Raw genomic sequence first — 20,741 nt, 5'->3', positions numbered from 1 at the left:
GATGACCCCACACTTGGGATGCAACCAGGGCTCCAGGGACACTGGGAGTGGCAAGATGTCGATGGGCACAGGCCAGGTTCTTGGGTGGCTGGGTGAGGGCAGCTTTGAAAGTGGTGGCAGTCAACATCAGGGTCACAATGTTGAGAATCATGGTACCAGCGGTCGGAATTGACACTGGGCCAGCAGCAGCAGTTGGTGGTGGCATGGCTGCCACAGTGATCAGGGGTACCATCATCAAAATCAAGGTGGCCCAACACTGGGCTGGTGATTGATATCAGCAGTGGTGGCTCAACGTTGGAGAAGCTCAGCATCAGTACTGGGTTCTGCTCAGCAGTGGCAGGTTGACATCAAGGGGTCTGCTTTGTGTGGGTCTGCCTTGGTCCAGGAATTGCAGCTAGTGCAGAATGCAGTAACTCAGCTGTTGCCAGAAGCTCCCCCTTTTCTGAGGGATTTCATTTCATTTACATTTGTATGCTGCCCCATAGCCCATACGGCTCTCTGGGAGGCTTACAATAGTACAAAACAATACGTACACCATAAAAATACAGTAATATATTAGAACAATACAATCAGGCGATACAATATGTATCTGTAAGTGATACAAAATCAAAACAAACCTTAATAATACAATACCTAATGGACAATACATAATGCAATATAATACATCATACAATGAATAATATCAATAAGAATAAGATACAGTTACAATTCCCAAGACAAGGCCCAGTTAACCATCCATACAGTTAAAGAAGCAAAGCCACACAATCTCGTGTGGGTTGTGCCTACATACAACAGGGTAGCCCAAATGGTTCGCAAACGGGCCCAGCCTCCAAGGCACCACTGAGAAGAGCAGCCGGTGCAGTGCGGCTCCCTGCCCCTAGCCAGCTCCTCTTGAAGGGATGTTCACTATCCCTCTGCTACTGGGCCAGCTCTACGTTTCAGGGCATGCGAGAGAACACCTTCTCTCTACCAGCCTGCCTAGTTACGAAGGTTATCAGAGGAAGAGCTCCTGGTGGTTCCCCATGGGCCTGCAGTCCATTTGGCATCCACTCAGCACACAGTCTTCCAAGTTCTGGTGGTTCTCTTCCTGCAGAACTCCCTGCCTGTGGATGCCAGGTAGGAACCAGCATTACTTTCTTTGTAGTGCATGCTGCAGACATTTTTATTTAAACCAGTGTCTGGCCAGCACTAGTTTTATTGCTATAATCTGATTTGAAATATTCTGCACCTTAAGTCTGATTACTTCTTTTATTATTAACCACTTAGAGCCCATGCTGAATATAGAATAAATAAAAGCTAGCACTCCTAAACAAATGATTCTGTGGGACTCTTCCGCAAGGACAGAGGGAAAAAGCCAAAGAAGATACAGAGGACCATTCTGCTTTTTCTAAACAAATCAACACAAGCACAACGACATTCTAGCCTCTACAAAGTATCTGGCAGTTCAGTGTATGTATGCCAGAAGAGCTGTGTTTGGGAGGTTAATTTCTGAACTGCATGAACTCCTTCTAGAGAACTTTCTATGTGGGTTGTGAATACAGATACAAGTATGACCATAAGTTGTGCTCTAATTCAGGTGTATCAGTTCAGATTGCTCGGATCCCAACTGGAGGAAGCACAGCTGGCATTTACACACAAACAGCTGCAGACCACAACAATAAAATAAAGGATTTTTTAATCATCTTGACACATTTCAAGTTTTGACTATTTTTTCCTTAATGGATTGCTTTTAAGACATGCAGTAAACGTGAGCATTCAAATATTATTTGTAAAATTATATATATAATTCTAGTCAGGATGCTAAAGCTTCTGCTTTCACCACTTCAGTTTTGTTATCTGCTGGATTTATTAGATTATAAATGTTTTGTATGCTTTTGTTTTTACAAGCTGTAAGCTGCTAAGTGTACATTTGCACTGAAAGGTAAGAAATAGTCACTTCACAGAATGTATAACTAATCATAACAAAAAACAATGATAGTGTTTATTGAATGGATTAGCAACATTTCTCTAATTACTAAAATAAATACCAGCTTATCTTATCCATTGCAATATGGGTAACAACTTAAAAACATTTAAGCCACCTATAATAATGTTAATGCACTGTACTTTGCAATGAACTTTTAAAACATCAGTGATGTTTTAAAGCAGGTTTTGTAGGGTCTAAAATAGGCCAAATCTACCTAAAACATACCTTGAGTCCTCGAAAGCTTCCTGGGCTTGTTGGTGAGGAGCTAGAAGATTTTGCTGATTTAGGTGTAGAAAGCTGGCTGCTTGAGGCTCCATTGACTAATGGAAATATTCAAGCAAAAGAAAAGAAATTGTATTTGTATTATTGCAGATAAAACAAAAGTTTTAATTCCCGTTAAAATGTGATAGAATCCTTTCATTTAAAACTCCACTCTTCTATATAGCATAACCTCTCATGACACATAATAATAATTATAGACAAGAAGACTGACAAAGTATTCTGGCCCAAGGCTTATCAAAACCCACCCCCCCTGCCCCCCCCCCCCCCCCATATTCCTCTGGACATTTCTCCCAGCCCTCTTTTAAGAAGCAGCTTGATTTCAATGGTAGTCTGAGAGCTTCTCTTTCATAGAAGCAAACTTATTTTATTGCTTCATCCCAAGTAGTTCTGCCTGTAGGAGCCAAACAGCTCTGACAATTCCAGTTAGAAAGTCTTCTTCCTGGAGCCCTGCATCTTGACCTTTTCTGTCACTTTTGGATTTTTAAGTGCCTCTCTGACAGGGACCCTATGATTTGTGAGTAGCATGCAGGAAGGTCACCAGATATAGATTTTGCCATTGTAATGCTGTGACAAAGAAGCTACACCATGTCGATTTTCCCATGTGGACCTGGCAGCCCTACCTTGAGTCCAAAACTCTCAGTGCTCCAGCTTCTAAAGTGTCCTCTTTTTTTCTCTGTTTTATTTTGGCTTCTCCTTTTCTGATAAAAGCTCACCATCTGCTGCTAAAGAATTGACAGGAATCCAAATGCATTTTATTGGCTCTTGGCCCTGATTGAATCCTAGCATTGCTCAACCTGGTAGAGTTCTATACAATTTTCAAATGTAAGAGTATGGCTAGCCTCTGCCTTCCTGGTATTTTAATCCTTAACTTTAAAGCTCTCTTGACTGCCTACTACTCTACTGCTAACATCTTATACCCTCTCCTGACCCTGGCCTTATGTTAACATTCTCCTTGTCCCTTCTTTCTTTAAAACATGATAGTACTGCAAACCTATATTTCCTCAGGCTCCTATTTATGAGTAGAGATAGAAAAGAATTTTGGAAATGATGAATTCAGAAATGAACTCCTGCAGCTTGAAAATCTCCATGCTATCATTCATTATAATCATTGTAAGTGCAGCCTGAACCTTCTCAGTTTGTTATGATTCAGCAACAGCCTTCTCAACTGCAGTTTTCCTTAACAAGTGGGGCTATGAGCAGGAGAGAAAACAGCAGCTGAAGCTAATGCCACCAGTTGTAAGTTGCTCCTGCACTGCTGCCATGAACTCTGGAAAGAGCCGATATTTCATCTCTCCAGATTCATTTACTGTGAATTTTTTATTTAAATAGCACTATACTTTCCAGACTGTTTGTCTGCAATGAAGTCTCCAGACATACGCAGAAGCTTTTACTGAAGAGACTTGCAGAGGGAAAGTAGCCAGAACTTGCAGCTGCTTTTTCTTCTCCTCCTTCTCTATTCCCACCAACTACAGCTGGATAAGGAGGGTAAGGGGAGATGGTAAACTGGCAGAGGAGGGGGTTGATGTTGGTGAAGGAACCCTCCTAGATTCAAGCCTTCTTTTTGAAATATTTTTTGGGAAAAACCAGAGCATTCCCTTCAGGATTGTATCGAAAAGCCTTGCAAGGACCCTATTCTTAATCAAATGGGTGAATCTAACTCATAGTTGCCTACTCCTGCTCTATGCACAGCCTCATTTTTTTAATCAGTCCCCCATTTGGCCTTTCCATTTTGCACCTCTGTTTTTTACTTTTTGCCTGCCAAACAGGATCTTGTTCTTAGATTCTAAGATTTTTCTCTGTAGCTTTCATTAACTCTTCAGTTCACTAATCCATACACCACTCTTAGCATGAGGACCCAAGTTCAGCATAGGTCTACTCTCCTTCTTTTAGGCAGAAACACATTTCTACCTCATCAAATCTCTTCCAACAAAGTTGTTTAAAACTTTAATCTCTCTCTTGCCCACATAGCATGTTCTGTTCCTATACCAGTTCTAACACAACTCAGAAGTTAAAATGTTAATGAACATTACAAGATACCAAGTCAATGGGTGCCCGAAAGTTCATAACTGCCCTAAAATAGCATATTAAATGGTGTAAATTAAAACTTCCAAGCACAAAGCTTGACTCTTTTTCATGAATAAATGAAAATAGTCCTGTACAGTCCATCTCTTATGATTATTTCTCTACTAGTAAAAAACAAATGCTTTAAAATGCTTCTCTGTAATTCTTCTGTGTTAAAGGCTTTGACAAGAATCAGCTAGCTATTTAAAATATGAATAGTTGTGACATTTGCATTTTGAAGGGCTACTTCACATATGAAAACAGTAAAATTTTCCCCCAGCTCTGTTGAATCTGAATAGAGCTCTACAAGACTAATACATGCCATCTACCAGCCTATCTGAACATATTTTCCTAATTCTAGTTCCATGTTTGTCCAGGAAGAAAAAGGATGTGTTTCAAAGAGTAAGATTGTTTTTAGCCCCAGTTCAGTTAAGTGTGGTTCCTTTAAGAAAAAAAAAATGAGTCTGCTAGCTAGACATTGGGTTTCCATGGAAACATTAGTTACCACCTCCACTTTTTCAGCTGTGTAAAGAATATCTATAACGGGTAACAGAACATTCATTTAACAAGTGCCATTGTTTTGCTGTGTGAATGCCTGCAGTGATGAACCTGTCTGGAAACCAAGTATTCCCAACTTAGGCCTTGAAGAAAAAGAGAATTCTACTTATCATTCCTCATCATTTAGGAACCCAATTGCTAATATGACTGCAGAGATGCACGTATCTTTCTCCAAAGCTTTAAGCATCAGGTTTTAAAATGTTCTAAAGAGAATTAGTATTCCTTTTTTCAATAAATGCTAAGCGCCAAAAGAGACATTTCTCTACATTCCTATTAGCTGTATTTTGCCCATTTTTAAATTCTGAGTGAAGCAGGGGTGGGATTGAGGACCTGGCATGAGAGGTGGTGGTGGTGGTGAGTTGAGCTTTAGGTTGAGCCTCCAGTGCTTACGTTAGAATAAATATAAAAGGACAGAGCCTCTGAATATGAATTTAAAATAAACTAATGCTTTGGCTTCTAAGTATCAAACTATATATTATTTGATCACATAGCATGTAAATAAGTTCCTTTCACTTTCTTACTCAAGATTTAGTGTGAGAGCCTCCAATTCCCATCAGGATCAGAGTGCATGAGGAAGAGGGGATTAAAGCTTACAACCCTCTTCAGCATCTGCCTCCTGCAATTCCTTCTCCACCTTATGAGTCTATATAGATATAGATATATGGGCTTAATTAGAGGGATTTTCTTCTTTTAATCCCCATAGAGAAGAGTGGGGAGAGATTTCAGGAATAAAGTAGCTGAGGGGAATGTTTAATTCTTCCCACCCAGTGAGAACTGGCCTTGATCTGAATTAGGACAGTAGATGGTTACTTTTAAGTAAGCTATTGAGAGGGGGACATAACTACATACTACATACCCCAGAGAGGTCCGCCTGGCGCCGTCGTTATTTGTTTTTCGGCGCCAGGCGAAGACCTTTTTATTTATGCAGCATTTTAAATGTTAATATTATTGAATTTTATTCGGCCAGGGCAGCTCATTTTATTTTACTGTATATATTTTAATTGTCATTGTTTTAATGTATTTTGTATTCGATGTTGTAAGCCGCCCCGAGGCCTTGGCAAGGGGCGGCGTAGAAATGTTTTAATAAATAATAAATAAATAAATACATGTAATTAATGTAGTTTGCAGTTTCACCTCAACTTTATTGTTGTTTTCATATCATTCCTGGAACCATGTGCAACCTCCAATTATGGCCATAGAGCTTTTTAGTTAGGGCAAGATCCAATCAGTCATGCACCGTAACTCCACAAAACAGAAAGGACAGCATTTGTAAACTTAAGCTTGACACAAGGGAAAATCTGGATAAACTCCAAGTAGCCGAATTCAAGCATGAATTCATGGTGACCTTGAAAAATGTACAAGCCATCTTCTAAATAAACTTATGGGAAAGAGTAAGCAAGCCATCACCAAACAGAAGAAGATACAGAAGAGAGTGATTTACATGATGTACACTCCTTCTTATGGTATAAATAAGAAGTCATGGTATGATTCTGCAATTTACTTATCTGTTTAAAAAAAGAGTACAATTCAACTGCAACAATTGCACAAAACTAACTGCCAACAGTGTCCTCCTTTTTGAGTGCCTGCTCCAAGTAAAGAAGGCCATGCAGGCTCATTCCTAAATTTAAAGTAAGTAAATTTGTATTTAGTTGTGGTATTCAGCTGACTTAGGTTATTGCACAGATATATAAACATTCTCCTAATGCTGCTTGTCTACCAGACAAATTATGGCTTAATAATTTTAACTTTACTGTACTATCAACAGATGTCTGTTTAATTATAATAATTCCTTAAAATCTCATTTTCCAAGGTCTAATACAGAAGCAGGATAAACTCATCAAGTCTTAATTTTGCAAAGCATAAGAATGTACAGTGCAAAGTAATGCAGACACAGAAATAGATGGAAGGGATAAAAAAAAATGCAGAAGACGAGGCGGTGGTACAAAGCCATAATAGCAATGGCTCACCTGGGGATTTTGCTGAAGAGTAAACACTGGAGTAGTGGCCACTCCTCTTTACTGTGTTCATTCAAATGACACAAAGGAAGAAGACAGGAGAGAAGTTATTCATAGACATGAATGAAAGAAAAGTAACATAAAAAAAGAAGAAAAATCCAATTTGATCCCAGCACAGTTTGTAGTAGACCTATGCTTATTTCTATGCATAATCTTCTTTCAGGCAATTCAAATGCAGATTGAGGTAAATGGAAATGACAATTGGTGGGAAAGATAAAGATGGCATACTGAAGTTGGGATGACACTAGGACCACAGAAAAGCCACTGATTATCCTACACATAATTTCTTCACAGCGAATTTGTCTGGAATCAGTGAAAGTCCACACTGCCAAGAATGCTGAATGGTCACCCCCCCCCCCCATGTGTGTCTATATTGGAACTTGTGAATGAAGACCTTACTCTTAGTCAACCTACTAATTTCAACTTGTATAATATGACTCCCATTTCCAATTTGTTTCTCTTGTATGTTCAAAAGCACCATATGCTTCTGAATCACTTCATCACACAAGTGAAAGATGCCATCAAAAGCACAGAGATAGAGAATGCATGTGATGTGCTGTAAGTAAGGATCCTGTAACCTTTCATCTGGAAGGCAATTTCACAGCACTCTGAATTAAGAAAACCAATAAATATATCTAAGGTACAGATCCTTGGTAACAGCTGCAGCCAGTTAATCAAGAGAGTCATTTTGCCTTCTCCCTCATCATCATTAAAAAAAAAAATCTGTTAACCAAGAGTGCAGACCCATGCTGCCGAATTAAAATGCTACCCAGCTATTGAGAGACTACAGTTTTGCCTGTCATTTCTGCATCTGTGAGGGCACCTCTTTCACTAAACATCAGCACTTCAAAATACAGATTCTGGAAGAATTAAAAAAAACCCATCTAATGTAAAGCATAATTGAAAGAACGTTAATATGAACTCCAGTGAACAAGAACTTGAGCCAAACAAGGATCTAGGAAAGCAAGCATAGGAAAAAGGGGGCGGGGGAGGAAAAGGAGCTTTGTGCTAAGCAAATGAGCCAATGGAAGAGATTAGTTAGGAAGTAGTGGATCCCAGGCTTAAATGGGAAATAAAGGAAGTGGCTACGTTTAAGTGCAATTGAATTATTCAGTCATCCTTCATCATCCTTGTTCCCCAGCCTCTCATTATTTCTAATGCCAACCTTACTGTCTATTTTAGATTTAAGCTCCCTGGAGAAAGATCTCTTTCTTTCCTACTGTTTCCTTCCCATGATATGCTGTATGGCACAATTTGCAATGATGGTGATAGATAAACATGAAGTTGGGATCAGAAGCAAAGCCAGCAGGAGTAGGGAAGAGAATATGGGGCAGCTGCAGTACAGGTTGATAATAATATGAATTATAAAACTTCATGTTAATGAAAAACCACCACCTTTACATGTATATTCTGACATTTGCTAAAAGACCATCGAGGCACTGCAAAGTAATTTAAGAGAATAAAACCTTAAAAATAAAAATAAGAACATTAAAAACCATAACATGGAACATTAAAGCCATTATGTAATTTAAAAGACAAAATTAAAAAGGTATGTTCTCACACCTTTTTCTAAAAGCCAAGAGGAAGACAAATAATCGTAGTTCTGATTGACAACATCCCATAGTTTGTGAGAAAGACTGGAGAAAGCATCCCCAACAAATAGGCCTCTGGTGGTACTGTTGGTCTTGGAAGGACCTCTCTTGCTGTTCTTAATGCGCTTAGAGCTTTAAAGGTTAAAACCAAAACCCTGAGTTAAACCTGGAAAGCAGCTGGTCCCGGACTGTTAGCTGCTAGTTGCCACTTTGCACCATTTGTAGCTTCTAGGTTTTCCTCAAGGGTAATCCCACATACAGTGCATTACTATGATAGCTTACATACAGTATAACCATGGATAACTGTTGCCCAGTCAGACAAACCTAACAAGGGTCAGAACTGGCATGTAAATGTTCAAATGCTCTCCTTGCTCCTTCTGCCATCTGAAGATCCAGGGACAGCACAAGTTCATAGAGCAATCCTATTTATATTTATAGAGAGAATATATATAATATTCAAGGAATTTGATTCCTTCTTAACACATATTCATTGTTAGGCAACAACAAACTATAGAACTCATTGCTATCATTAGCATATGGTGCTTTACACTGCATTTCAGTATTCCCCAACTTGATGCCCTTCAGACAGGCTACACCACCCACCAGGCTGGGAGAAGGCTGACATATCCTCACCAGTCTTAATATAACTGTACTAGCTACTTTTCTATTTCTGAACACAATTCAAAGCACTGGATTAAAGCCCTTACTAGCTTAGGGCTATTGTTCCTCAAGGATTACTAGCTTCCATATGAAGATACCCTGATTCTGATATTTTCCTCAGGGATCTTTTAAATTTACTTGACTTTGGTTTCTATGTGACTTTAGTAGTTATTGGATTCACAAACTAATTCTATTTATCTCCATTGTCTGTATTTGAAAACTGGTCTGGGAACTATTCAGGGCTGAAATATGGAATAAAAATGTATGAAACAAAAGAAATTTCCAGATGAAATTCCTTCTCCTTCAAATGGTTGTACCTGATGCAGGAGATTTGCTTCGACGTGAAGGTCCAGGACTTTTAGATCCAGAATACCTTGGTGTCCCGGAAGAACGAGAATAAGATGATTTCATAACACGACATTCTGTAAATAGATGGGTAACATATTACATTTTTTCAGTGTAAAGGCACTTCCAGACAAAACCACCTACAGCAGTAGATGTAGATTCTCTAAATAGTTTTGTTCAAATACACCAACACCAGTTCAAAATTCACAAACTCAGACTTACGTTAGAATCTGACCAAATATTAAAAGGGGGGAGAGAGTTCAAGTAGTTTATAACTAGATTTTAATCTTTATCCTGCAAAATGTAAGATTAAAGTGAAGATCTCTGTCAGAAAAGTACGTTCTTATTTTACATATGGTAAAGAATTCTGTCATACTGCAGTCTGTGTGAGCCTGAATGGATACACCTGTTCACACCAGTCTATTTCTGATCTAACTGTAATTTTAATTATTCTACCCAGCAGAGTATGCAATCTGTTTTTTGTTCTATACCAGAAATGAGCAGAAGATATTGCAAATCTACAGTAGACTTGGGTTGATTTTCAATTGGCCGGAAAGAGTCTAACTCCCTAACAGTGCCAACAACAAAAGGTCCCTCACCCCCCACATTAGGCTGCTGACTTGAAGAAAGCTCAATCCTGCTACTTAAAGCATGTACTCAGGGCACTGTGTTCCTTAATTCTAACTGCACATCCTTTGCTCCCCGACACCAAGTCACTGGTAGTCAACCTCATACCACCTCCCCATTAAATCCAGTAGATCCAGCAAATCTGAAACCACCCACTTTGTATGAGGATATAAATCTACCCTTTAACCCTACAGAGCAAAAGGCTGAAGGGATCTTTGACTACTGCAAAGAATGGATTTGTAGGGTTCAAACAAAAACTTCTCCAAGAAAACAAAAATGCCAATAATGTCTGGGGATGAATCTCTGGGGGTGGGAAGAGAACTGAAGGCGTCCCTGATTCAGGGCCAAGGAGGAAGATATGGGAAGGAAGGAAGGGAGAGCTGAGAGTGCACTTAAGTTAATAGCTATGCCCCTTCACAGAATATCCATGCATCCATCATATTCACTAGCTAATTTTATATATTTATGTACTTAATATATATCCCACCTTTCTGTATATAATAACACTCCAATAACTACAGAATCTGCATGATTCATGTAATTGTCCTTTGCCATTATTGTCAATGCAACAGGGATAAAAGCTCATTTTTAATAGCAGTTTCCATTTCACTAGAGACATACAAAGTCCTATAAATTTAAGATGTACATGCTTACCACTCTGATCCAGTACAAAATCATCTTGAGCATAACGGTATTTCTCTGGTCCACAGGCAATGAAAACATCATCATCACCAAAAAAGTCTTGCAAGCAAGTAACCTAAAAAGAGGAAAAAAGATAAAACAAAGCAGAACTTTGCTCATGGGACTGGCTAGAGGAAGAACAGGACTTTAAGTTTGGTGCTAACTTCTCTGCATCTCCACTAATTCACAGTTAACAAAAATTAGTGCTACATGCAAACCAAGCCAGTATTGGTCCGCAGGATCCAGTATTGATTCACAAACACAGGATGTAAACAATGGGCCACCCCAAAGATTTGGATTGGAACCAGTGCTTTCTAACTTGTTCATAAATGGTCTAGAATTAGCTGTGAGTCAACTTTTCTGATGACACCAAATTATTTAGGGTAGTTAAATGCAAAAGACTTCAAAAAAGCTCTAAAAGAGTATTTCCAAAGCTGCAGAAATGGGCATTAAAATGGCAAGTGCAGTTCTATATAAGCAAATGAATCTCAACAAGGAATTTGCCTTTTTTTACAGCAGCTGTGCACAGACTCAACATTTTCATCGAGCTATGTACCAAAACCCCCAAATCTTTTTCTTGGCGAGCAACTGCCAGCTCAGGTGCCATTGTATATACATGAAGTTTGATATCCCCCCCCCCCGCCCTCCCCCCATGAACATCAGTTTACCTTAAAATGTTTTTTTTAATTTGAAGCATACAGCGTGCTTTATTTTTGTCCAGAATGAAAAGCCATGTAACTTTTGCTACAGGAGGAGGAAAAAGTACCAAAAAAATGGGGGCAGAGAACAAAGAATCTACACTTGGCAACTATGTGTATTTACAGTAGGGAGAGAGGGAGGGAAGTGGGGAGAGAGAAATGGTATGAAGACTTACAGTGCAATACTGTGCGTGTTTAATCTTTAAAAAGTCCCACTTTGTTTAATGCGGTTATTCCCTAGTAATTGTTTTTAATTTCTTACCAAAACTATAGTACTAGTTTTCCCTTTTGTTAAAGTTGACTAACAGTAACATTTTCATTTATTACCCTCCATGGTAGAGTAAATATTGGATGGAGTACAGAGAAGGCTTGTTGCTGCTGTCTGTAGTAGAAAACCACTCAGAATATCAATGACTTTCAGCTCTCTCAAAGATCATTCCTACAAGGCATTTGAAAGCAGTGCAGTTGTCATGGCAGCTAAACCAGAGATAAAAGCAGGCTGAATGTACAGTAAGACCATCTGCAGGCTGGAAATGTAGCATTGAGCATTTGTTTGATTCTATTATCAAGCTCAATGACACAACATTCTCTCCACCCAACATCCAGTTAGCTGTAGTGTAACCTCATGATAAAGGATAAATGTCTACATAGTCTGCTTCTCTAGAGAAAAATTAATTCGCCTCAACTTAGCTAAGTAGTTTGACAAGGCAAGTTCTTAACTCTTTCCTAGCCTGCCTGATGAACAGGATAAGCTTCTTACTGTATAGGGAAAAAGCACTTGTATAAAGATGCCACATGTTGTGCCTAAATTTTCTCAATTTTTACAAAATTAAATGTAAATCTAAGAGAAGCTCCTGCCTTGACCTGCACAACATTTAAAGGAAACTGCTACACCCAAGGCTGTAGAGCACTGTTTTTCCACATTTTCAGCCACCTTTGACTACACATTCTATCATTTAACAAAGATTGAATGGCTCTTTGGGGATTTTTATTTATTTTACAATATTTTGATGTAAGGATAAATCTCTCTGAGGGCAATGTACAAAATTTAAAACATATACACTTATGAAAGAGGCAGTTAATAAACAATAGAATTAATTAAAATGCTATAAGAACAGAGTACACCAATAAAACCTGCCAGCCAAAGTTTATGACAACCAGTGACTCTGTACAGCTTTCCTGAAGAAGTAGTCTAACAAACCCTTGATGCAATCCAATTCCAGAGACTTGAAAATACCACTGATAAGGCCTTGGTACTCAGCAACCATTGCAAGAGTTTATTTAAGAGCAGCTCATATTATTGCAACAGGCAAGGGAAAAGCACCTCTTTAGGCAGGCTAATGCAGGAGAAGACAGTGTTTCAAAACTTATTTTTATGAATATGATTTTTTCAAAACTATGAATAAGGAAAAATAAGTATGCACCATCAAATATGTATGAATTGATATGTAAATATATTGGTGGTATAGTACATACAAGTATATGCTTTGAATTATACACTAATATTTGAAGTAAAATAATTTTTGAGGTAACAGGAATCTTCATCCATCCATCCCAAGTATACTATTTCCTGTTAATATTTGCAATATCCCATAATTGCCTTAGGTAATGCACTAACCGGCCTATCTCAATCATATTTTTTTAAAAAGCAGATTTTACTTTATAATTTTGAAGTTATTTATCCAGAGATTATTGTTTGGAATTCCTAAACTTCTACCATCCTCTTGTTTTCAGTTCTGACAACCACACTTAATGCTTCTGATATTCCTGAAACATAACACTGTTGCTTGCTACAGCAAATAGCCTGGTTATGTAACGTGAAGCTATGGTAAGTGATTTCTAATCTTACATGGCACATCTCTTTTCAATGCACACACAGGGTAAAGCTTCACTTCAGCCCATGTGTGCTAGTGCTCTTTGGAACAATTCAAAATACAAAGCAAACCCCCAGCTTTGCTGACTTTTAATTAACACCTCTGCTAGGTGCAGAATGAAGTTTCAAACAACATTGTTAAAAATGTATTTTTCATAGTCCTCTGTCTTCAGCATCCCACACACTTGGAAAACACAGATAATTCAAGAAGTACTGCTGCCTCTGATTACTTCCATATATTGCTTCTTACTGAAAATGGTGTACTAGGTTTTTTTCTATTCAATGTATTAATAGCATTTTATCATGTTTCCATCTTCATACATGTAAATATATTTTAAATATTTGCATATATATTTCCACTCATAAAATAGCTTTCCCACTAAGTGTTATATCCTCTGTGTTAGCATCCCATTAAGTAAGCTCTCTAAGTATTTTTCTCTATCTGTTCTGAGAGCCACACTACTGAAGCAAATTTTACTTTAAAAATAAAGCATTGCAACTTATTTCTTTTATAAACTAAATGCAAGTAACCTGGGCAGCTGTGCTATTCTTATAAATCTAAGTCTCTTAGATGAGTGGATGGACCTGTTCCAGGATAGTTACATTGCTTCCAAGATGTAGTCACAATGGACTCCTGAATCTGGCTCACACCCAAATAAATGAAAACAAGGTTGTACTGTTCAAAGACAAATACTAGATGACATACATTCTCTCACTGAAAGGGAAGAAAGCCTCAGTGAGAAAGGCCTCAGATGCAAGCTGTAGTAAAACATCAAGCATGGAGGACAGAAATTCTCTTTTGTACATGGTATAATGTCACCTATGGCCTTGGACAATATTAACATCAAGAAAACAGGATATGGTTTAATGTTTTGAAAGAGGAAATGCTCAGCTTAATAGACAAAGGAAAGGAAGCTTGGGAATAGAGCACACCCTATAATAATTGGAAGAGAGTGTGAGTGTGCATTTAGCTGAACAATAATGAATCAAATAGAAACACTGAGAATGAATCATTGTTCACTCCACTGTACAAATATAGCATTAATATCACATTGCATTACATTAAGATTTAGCAGAAACTCCTGTATGACATTATATACAAAAGGTGACAACAATACTTCTGGATAACTCTGCTCTGTTTTGAGCAGAATTCATTGCAAATCTTTTGCTACATGAATTGTTACCCTTTCCTTATTTATATTTATTTTAAAGACAATACAACTCAGTCTACTTAGACAGAAACACTGTATTTCTAATCACAAGCTGCCTGTTCTAATTTAAAGAATAACTTTCCACCCTCTCATCACAACACTAACATTACTCTTTAAGTTTATGTATTTTTCCGTGAAACTGCCTGTGGCTATTATGTTTATAGTTCAGCGCCTTAAAAGTGCAAAATGTTATTGCATAAACAGGTCAGCAATTCATTTCCCATTTCATATCTGCCACAAAGATGCACAGATCTAGACTTTTAAAAGTATCTCCACAGCCTCTAGCACAAAGCAGCAGGTGAAAAGGGCACTTCAGTCTGTCCCCATTATTCAGTACTGCTTGGCCAGAAAGACTACTGCTTTGTTTACTGTCAAAGCATCACATGAACTTTTATAAAAGGCTCTGCATGCAGCAATGGGAAGGGACAGGGATGGAAGCATTTTAATACTAGTTTTTAAACACCAAGCCTCTAGAGGCTGAAACTGAGCTATAAAATGTTTGCATAAAGCAATAATGAACCATGCTTAATAAATAGAATTTCAGAAATAGATTCTCCACTGCCAATCCTTTCTGCCCACAAGCAATCTATTCCGTTGTCAGATTGTAGAGACAGCAGGGTGTTAAACTGTTTTAAAATATTAATGATTGATAAATTAGGGGGTTTCACCAAAATGTTTTAAATGAAATAGACAGATCATCTTGAAAGTTATACATAAAACAAAATGGACCAATTGTCTCTGACTTCAGATGCTACGAATTAAAGAAAAAAACAAACATCACATTCTTTGAGCAATCTAACAATATGAGGTGCACTTGAATAAGCTCTTCCTTACAATTTAATCTCTCTCAGTGCAGTTTCTTCTAGTAGGGCAGGGCCCCAATATTCATACAGACTGGATCTGAGCCCCCTAGCCTGAAACTGCATATAACAGCAAACATAGGTCAGTGGTAGCGAATCTATGTCACGCAAGTCACAGCGGGCATGCAGACCCTCTCTGTTGGCACACGAGCCAAGTCACCCCAGCAGCTGAGCATCGGATAACAGCACACAGAGGGGCCATGCACATGCTCAGAAAGGAGTAGTGGTGCCTGGTGATGACATCACAAGCCACAGCTCATTAGCTGCAACTCATCCAAGCTTTTACATGGTCAGTCAGTGCGCTGCCAAGGAGATAGGTAGATATATATAGATATATAGATATAGATATAGATATAGATATAGATATAGATATTTGCTTGGACTGGCTGTGAGTTGTTTTTTCTAAACTAAACCTCAGTTTTCAGGTTGTATTGTAGTGTTGGCACTTTGTGATAAATAAGTGCATTTTGGCATGCAGTTTGGGCACTCGGTCTCTAAATGGCTCGCCATCACTGCTATAGGTATATATAATATATACATTTCTTTTTTCGCAATTTCATTCATTCTCACCTCAGTATATGATTTCTTTCCCTATTTAATCAAGCATTTTCACTTACAGGAAATTGTCTGGTCTTTAGCACTTTATAACTTCTCTTTTGGGACAAGGTCAACTGGGATTAACTGAAAACCTAGTAACTGAGCTAGTAGATTGGGGGGGGGGGTGTCCTCCTGCATTCCTAATATGCAAATAATATATACTAGCCAACTCAATGAAGTGCAAGATTAAGACTAAGATTAGAGCAAGTACAATATCTGTATGAAAATCAAACCATTTTTGTCATCCACAGACAGTGCTGTATTCACAAAGCCAGGTATGTCATGAGGCTGTAAACTAAACAAGAATTTCTAGTGCTACTTATGTTTTAAAACAAGGTCCCAGGTCCTCCTGAAATCTATGGGCTTACATTCCCAAGCTCAGAAATCCACATTCAATGGGTGGATTTGTATGACATGCAAAAGCCACTGCAGTTTCGAAGCCATACTTGCTTAGTATATTGTCCAACTCAATGCTCCTCCTGTAGCTTGGGGATAGGGATGGGTTTCTTTGAAGCTATGAATTCCCAGCAACAAGCCATGGTAGCCTTTCATAGGCATCCTTGAGCTTAATGTGTCATTTGAAGTGCATAGTTTACAAGTCCAGATGAAGTCTCATACGTTACAGAACTTCTTGGCCAGTGCAGCAGAAAGGTTCCTTGTTTTGGCCAAGCTGCTCTGGGCAAGGATGTGTGCATTGTGACCAGGCTCCTGTGAATATGACCTTCTCTGTTAGGACTGGAAGCAGCAGATCTTTGCTACTCCACACCATCTCCTCAAGCCTGAATCAGAACTTGGAGAGGTGGCGTAACATGGTGGCCTCAGGTTCTCCCACACACTACCCTTCAACCTGAACAGGATTTAGGAAATGGTGCATGATGACTGGGTCCACCGCATGCCACCAACTCAAGCCCCAAATGGAGGCTTAGGAAAGTGGCACACACACTGCCCAAACCTTACACAAATGGCAGGAAAATAGGCTTATTATTATTTTTTTATTATTATTATTATAACATTTCTATGCTTATAAGCCCAGTCTATTGGCAGGAGTTTCACTTTGGTTGCCAGACACAAGAGGAATAGCAGTGGTGGTAGAGCAGAATGAGGATGTACTCTGCTGGGTCTCCTCTTGTGGAGCCCCAACAGAAGGCAACTTGGCCCATCCTGACCTAGTACAGAAACAGCTCAGTGACTGCCACATTGGGTGGGAATAGGGTGCATTGTTTTCACTCCCCTGAGAAGGAGGTTGAGCACTACACAGCCTGTCTACACTCACCAGGAAAGGCACCCCTTTCTATTCTGACAGGTGAGAACTTCCATCCACCCATGCTGTGAGGTAGGTGTGTGTGCTCACACGCTTGTTTATCATTGCTGTGCATGCAGCAGCAGATCTGCTAGCTTCCCCACTATCCCCACTCCCCACCCCTTCTTCCAAGCAGCAGCAGAGAAGGGAGAAACTTGGTGTTCCCACAGTGTCCCCCACAGTACCTATAGGATGACAGAGGGGACAACTTTCTATAAAACATGCTTTGCTTTGTCGCATGAACATCCCCAATATACAGAGATCAAAAGCAAAGGCCTGTAGCACAGTTCTGTTACTACTTCCACAACTCAGTTGATTTGATTAACATGTGGCCAGCACTGGTATCTGGACCGCCCTCCACATGAATGTTAAACTGCTGTAGAACACCTGCTCCCAAAAGTTTGTAAAATGCATTACTACTGACTAAAAATAAATTTTAAAGGCTGGAAATAAGAAACAAGGAACAGTCGTTATTATCATATCTAGTTTATATCCTAATAACATCTGGTTTGCCTTTTCGGAAAACAGAAACTTGAACTAGACGTATATTGATTAAATGTGGAAGTGGTAGCTTCCATGTTCTTAGATTACACTTTCTGAATAAATAATACTGTAAAGAGTTATTTGCATAAAGACCAGCCTACAGTGCATATTCTGCACAGGACAGATGGCCATTCTACAGAAAGAGCCAAATATGATCAGGGGACAAACTGGTAAATTGGCATAGTTTTTATTAAGATCACCATGAAAACAGGATCTGCCTTAATTACAACTAGAAAATGTGACAATGGGCATGCCATATGTGTAATTTAAATGTGAGCTTAACATTAATATCTGTGATGAGACACAATGGAAAAGAAACAAGCCCTGCTCTTCTATATAATTCCAAAATGAGTAAGAAATTAAAGAAAAATATGAAGCCTTCTTTTTCTTTTTACTGTCTGTTCATCTGAAACTCCTGGCAATATTCCCAGAAGCCTAACTCAGTCTGACAGTGTAGAAATGCTGAAGATTAAAATGGTTTAACTATGATTGCTCAGAGCATAATGGCATGTAACAGTTTAGAAAGCACAGCAGAGACCACAATTTAATATTCTAGCACAAATCCAAAACAGATTACATACATCTGGTTGAGATCATACAATTTTACTTAGGTACAGAAACAGTTATTTGGAAAATGGGAATTGGAAGCATTCAAATTATTGTAACAACTGAAAAACAGTATTCAAATTATAGCTCATAACACAGCTTTCCCCAATCTGGAGCCCTCCAGCTTTGTTAGAATACAACTCCCACTGTCCCCAGCCTGTATTAACAATAGGTAAGCCTGACAGAAGTTGTAGTCCAGCACAACAGGAGGAGAGTTTAACACAATGCACCAGATGGATCTGCTAATGCACTTTCCACAGGCACAGCTACTCCCACTAGGCCATGCTGAGGTACCTGCCAGTCTATTTTCTTCCTTTACAAGTGAATGGGATGATTTCTGCTCAAAAATAACTGGGAGAGACCCCCTCTTAGTCCCCCCCCCCCCGCCACTTCCAGGTAAATGAATGGAGAAATGGTTTCATTCATTTGCCCAGAGGGAAAGTGTTCCTATTGTTTCTTTTTCTAGCCTCTCCCTTTGTTCTCCCTTTCTCCCCACATTATTTCTGTTTCCCCTCTATCCCTGCAGTCAGTGCTGTGTTAGTGTGTAACCAAGGAAGCCTACAGACTGAATATGGGTGAAAATATTCCTGACAAACCCTGGAGAGCTGTTGTGAGTCAGTGCTGATAGTACTGGGTTAGATGGACATAATGCAGCTTCCAATTTCATACTTCCAACCAAGTTCCCACTTACTCTTCTCACATACTTACCTCTCCCATTTGTAGGCTCAAAACACTGAAATAGCTACTGTACATTCAAACATGTACAGTACCTGTAGGGTACATTCTCTGAAATATGGAAGGATGCTTCACACAGATCTCATGCATCATCACTGTCAGTGCATTAATGCAGCACTAATGATACAAACCAAGAGAAGAGCAGGTTGCTTACCTGTAACTGATGTTCTTTGAGTAGCCATCTGTGCAGTCACACATATGGGTTCTGCGCCTGCACAGTGCCTTTGGCCAGAAGATTAACAGCTAACGGTTTTTGGCAGGAACTCCGCTCCCCCTCCCCTCTAGCATTATATAAGGAGCGGAGTGTCCGCCATTTTCCAGTCTTTGAAAGACCGACGTTTGTTCTTATAATAAGGTGTGTCAGTATGACAAGATAGCCAAATTCAGTAGTGGTACGACACATAGCAAAGAGATCATAATATCGAAAGAAATAGTCGGAGCACCCATGACACCAAGCATGGTCGGAGGGTGGGTTGTGTGACTGCACAGATGGCCACTCGAAGAACATCAGTTACAGGTAAGCAACCTGCTCTTCTTCGTCGTGGCCTCTGTGCATCACACATATGGGTAGAATAACAAGCTTACCCCAAATGGAGGAGGAAGGTGTCATCAGCGAAGGACAGAAGAAAGGACAGCTCTGCCAAAAGAGCAATCCTGCCTGGCACGGACATCGAGTCTATAATGTCTGGCGAAGGTACACGGGGTAGCCCAAATGGCCGCCCTGCACACATCTTCTATCGGGACCCCTGATGCAAAGGCCGAAGAAGCAGCAACAGCTCTTGCAGAATGACCTCTTGGAGTAGATGGCAAGTCCAACTTAGCTAACTGATAAGACAGGACAATTGTATTTACTATCCATTTTGAAAGACGTTGTGAAGTGACTGTACAGCCTCGGTCATGTTCCGAATATTTCACAAAAAGTCTATTGGAACGCCGAACAGACTCAGTCCCAGACCTATAAAAGGCTAAGCAACGACGAACGTCCAGCATATGTAGAGATCGCTCTATCGGATTCGAAGGGGTCGGAAAGAATGCCAGTAAAACAATCTCCTGTTGTATGTGAAATGAAGTAGCAACTTTCGGAAGGAAAGACAGATCCAGCCGAAGAACCACTTTTTCCTTATGAAAATTTAGAAAAGGGGGGTCTACCTGAAGGGCGCAGAGTTCAGAGGATCTATGGGCTGAAGTAACTGCAACAAGGAAGGCAGTCTTCCATGAAGCAAGGCGTAGATCGATCGTCACCATGGGTTCGAAAGGTGATCGAGTGAGCGCTTGTAAAACCACCAAAAGACTCCAGGTGGGCATTAGAGGTCTTATAGTTGGATGCAGATTACTCAATCCTCTCAAAAATCTTTTAATCAGAGGTTGAGCAAAAATGGAGAGATCATGTATAGTTCCCCAGTAATGTGAAATCACTGCTGTATAAACTTTTATGGACGAAGGTTTGAGTCCAGACTGATGCAATTCAAAGAGAAACTGAAGTATCTGTTTCACAGATACTTCAGTTTCTCTTTGAATTGCATCAGTCTGG

The 20,741-nt window shown here is 39.4% G+C and overlaps 1 protein-coding gene across 15 annotated transcripts in view; it reads right to left on the bottom strand.

Annotated features, from left to right (window-relative positions):
* DCLK2 (doublecortin like kinase 2) overlaps positions 1-20,741 on the bottom strand; it is a 273,637-nt gene that overhangs the window by 222,576 nt on the left and 30,320 nt on the right. For 13 of the 15 annotated variants that reach the window (XM_044430977.1, XM_044430965.1, XM_044430968.1 and 10 more), the window contains exons 3-6: positions 10,761-10,863; positions 9,452-9,556; positions 6,835-6,885; positions 2,192-2,286 (exon numbers count right to left, since the gene is read on the bottom strand). In XM_044430977.1, the coding sequence (XP_044286912.1) occupies positions 2,192-2,286; positions 6,835-6,885; positions 9,452-9,556; positions 10,761-10,863 (354 nt within the window). The remainder of the gene's footprint in view (positions 1-2,191; positions 2,287-6,834; positions 6,886-9,451; positions 9,557-10,760; positions 10,864-20,741) is intronic. The other 2 variants (XM_044430971.1, XM_044430973.1) reach the window with 1 other exon arrangement.

Source organism: Varanus komodoensis, unplaced genomic scaffold, assembly GCF_004798865.1.
Source record: "Varanus komodoensis strain SLA01 unplaced genomic scaffold, ASM479886v1 scaffold21, whole genome shotgun sequence".
Lineage (NCBI taxonomy): Eukaryota > Metazoa > Chordata > Lepidosauria > Squamata > Varanidae > Varanus > Varanus komodoensis.
The sequence above is the reverse complement of the archived record's forward strand: the minus strand, read 5'-3'. Positions and strand labels throughout refer to the sequence as shown.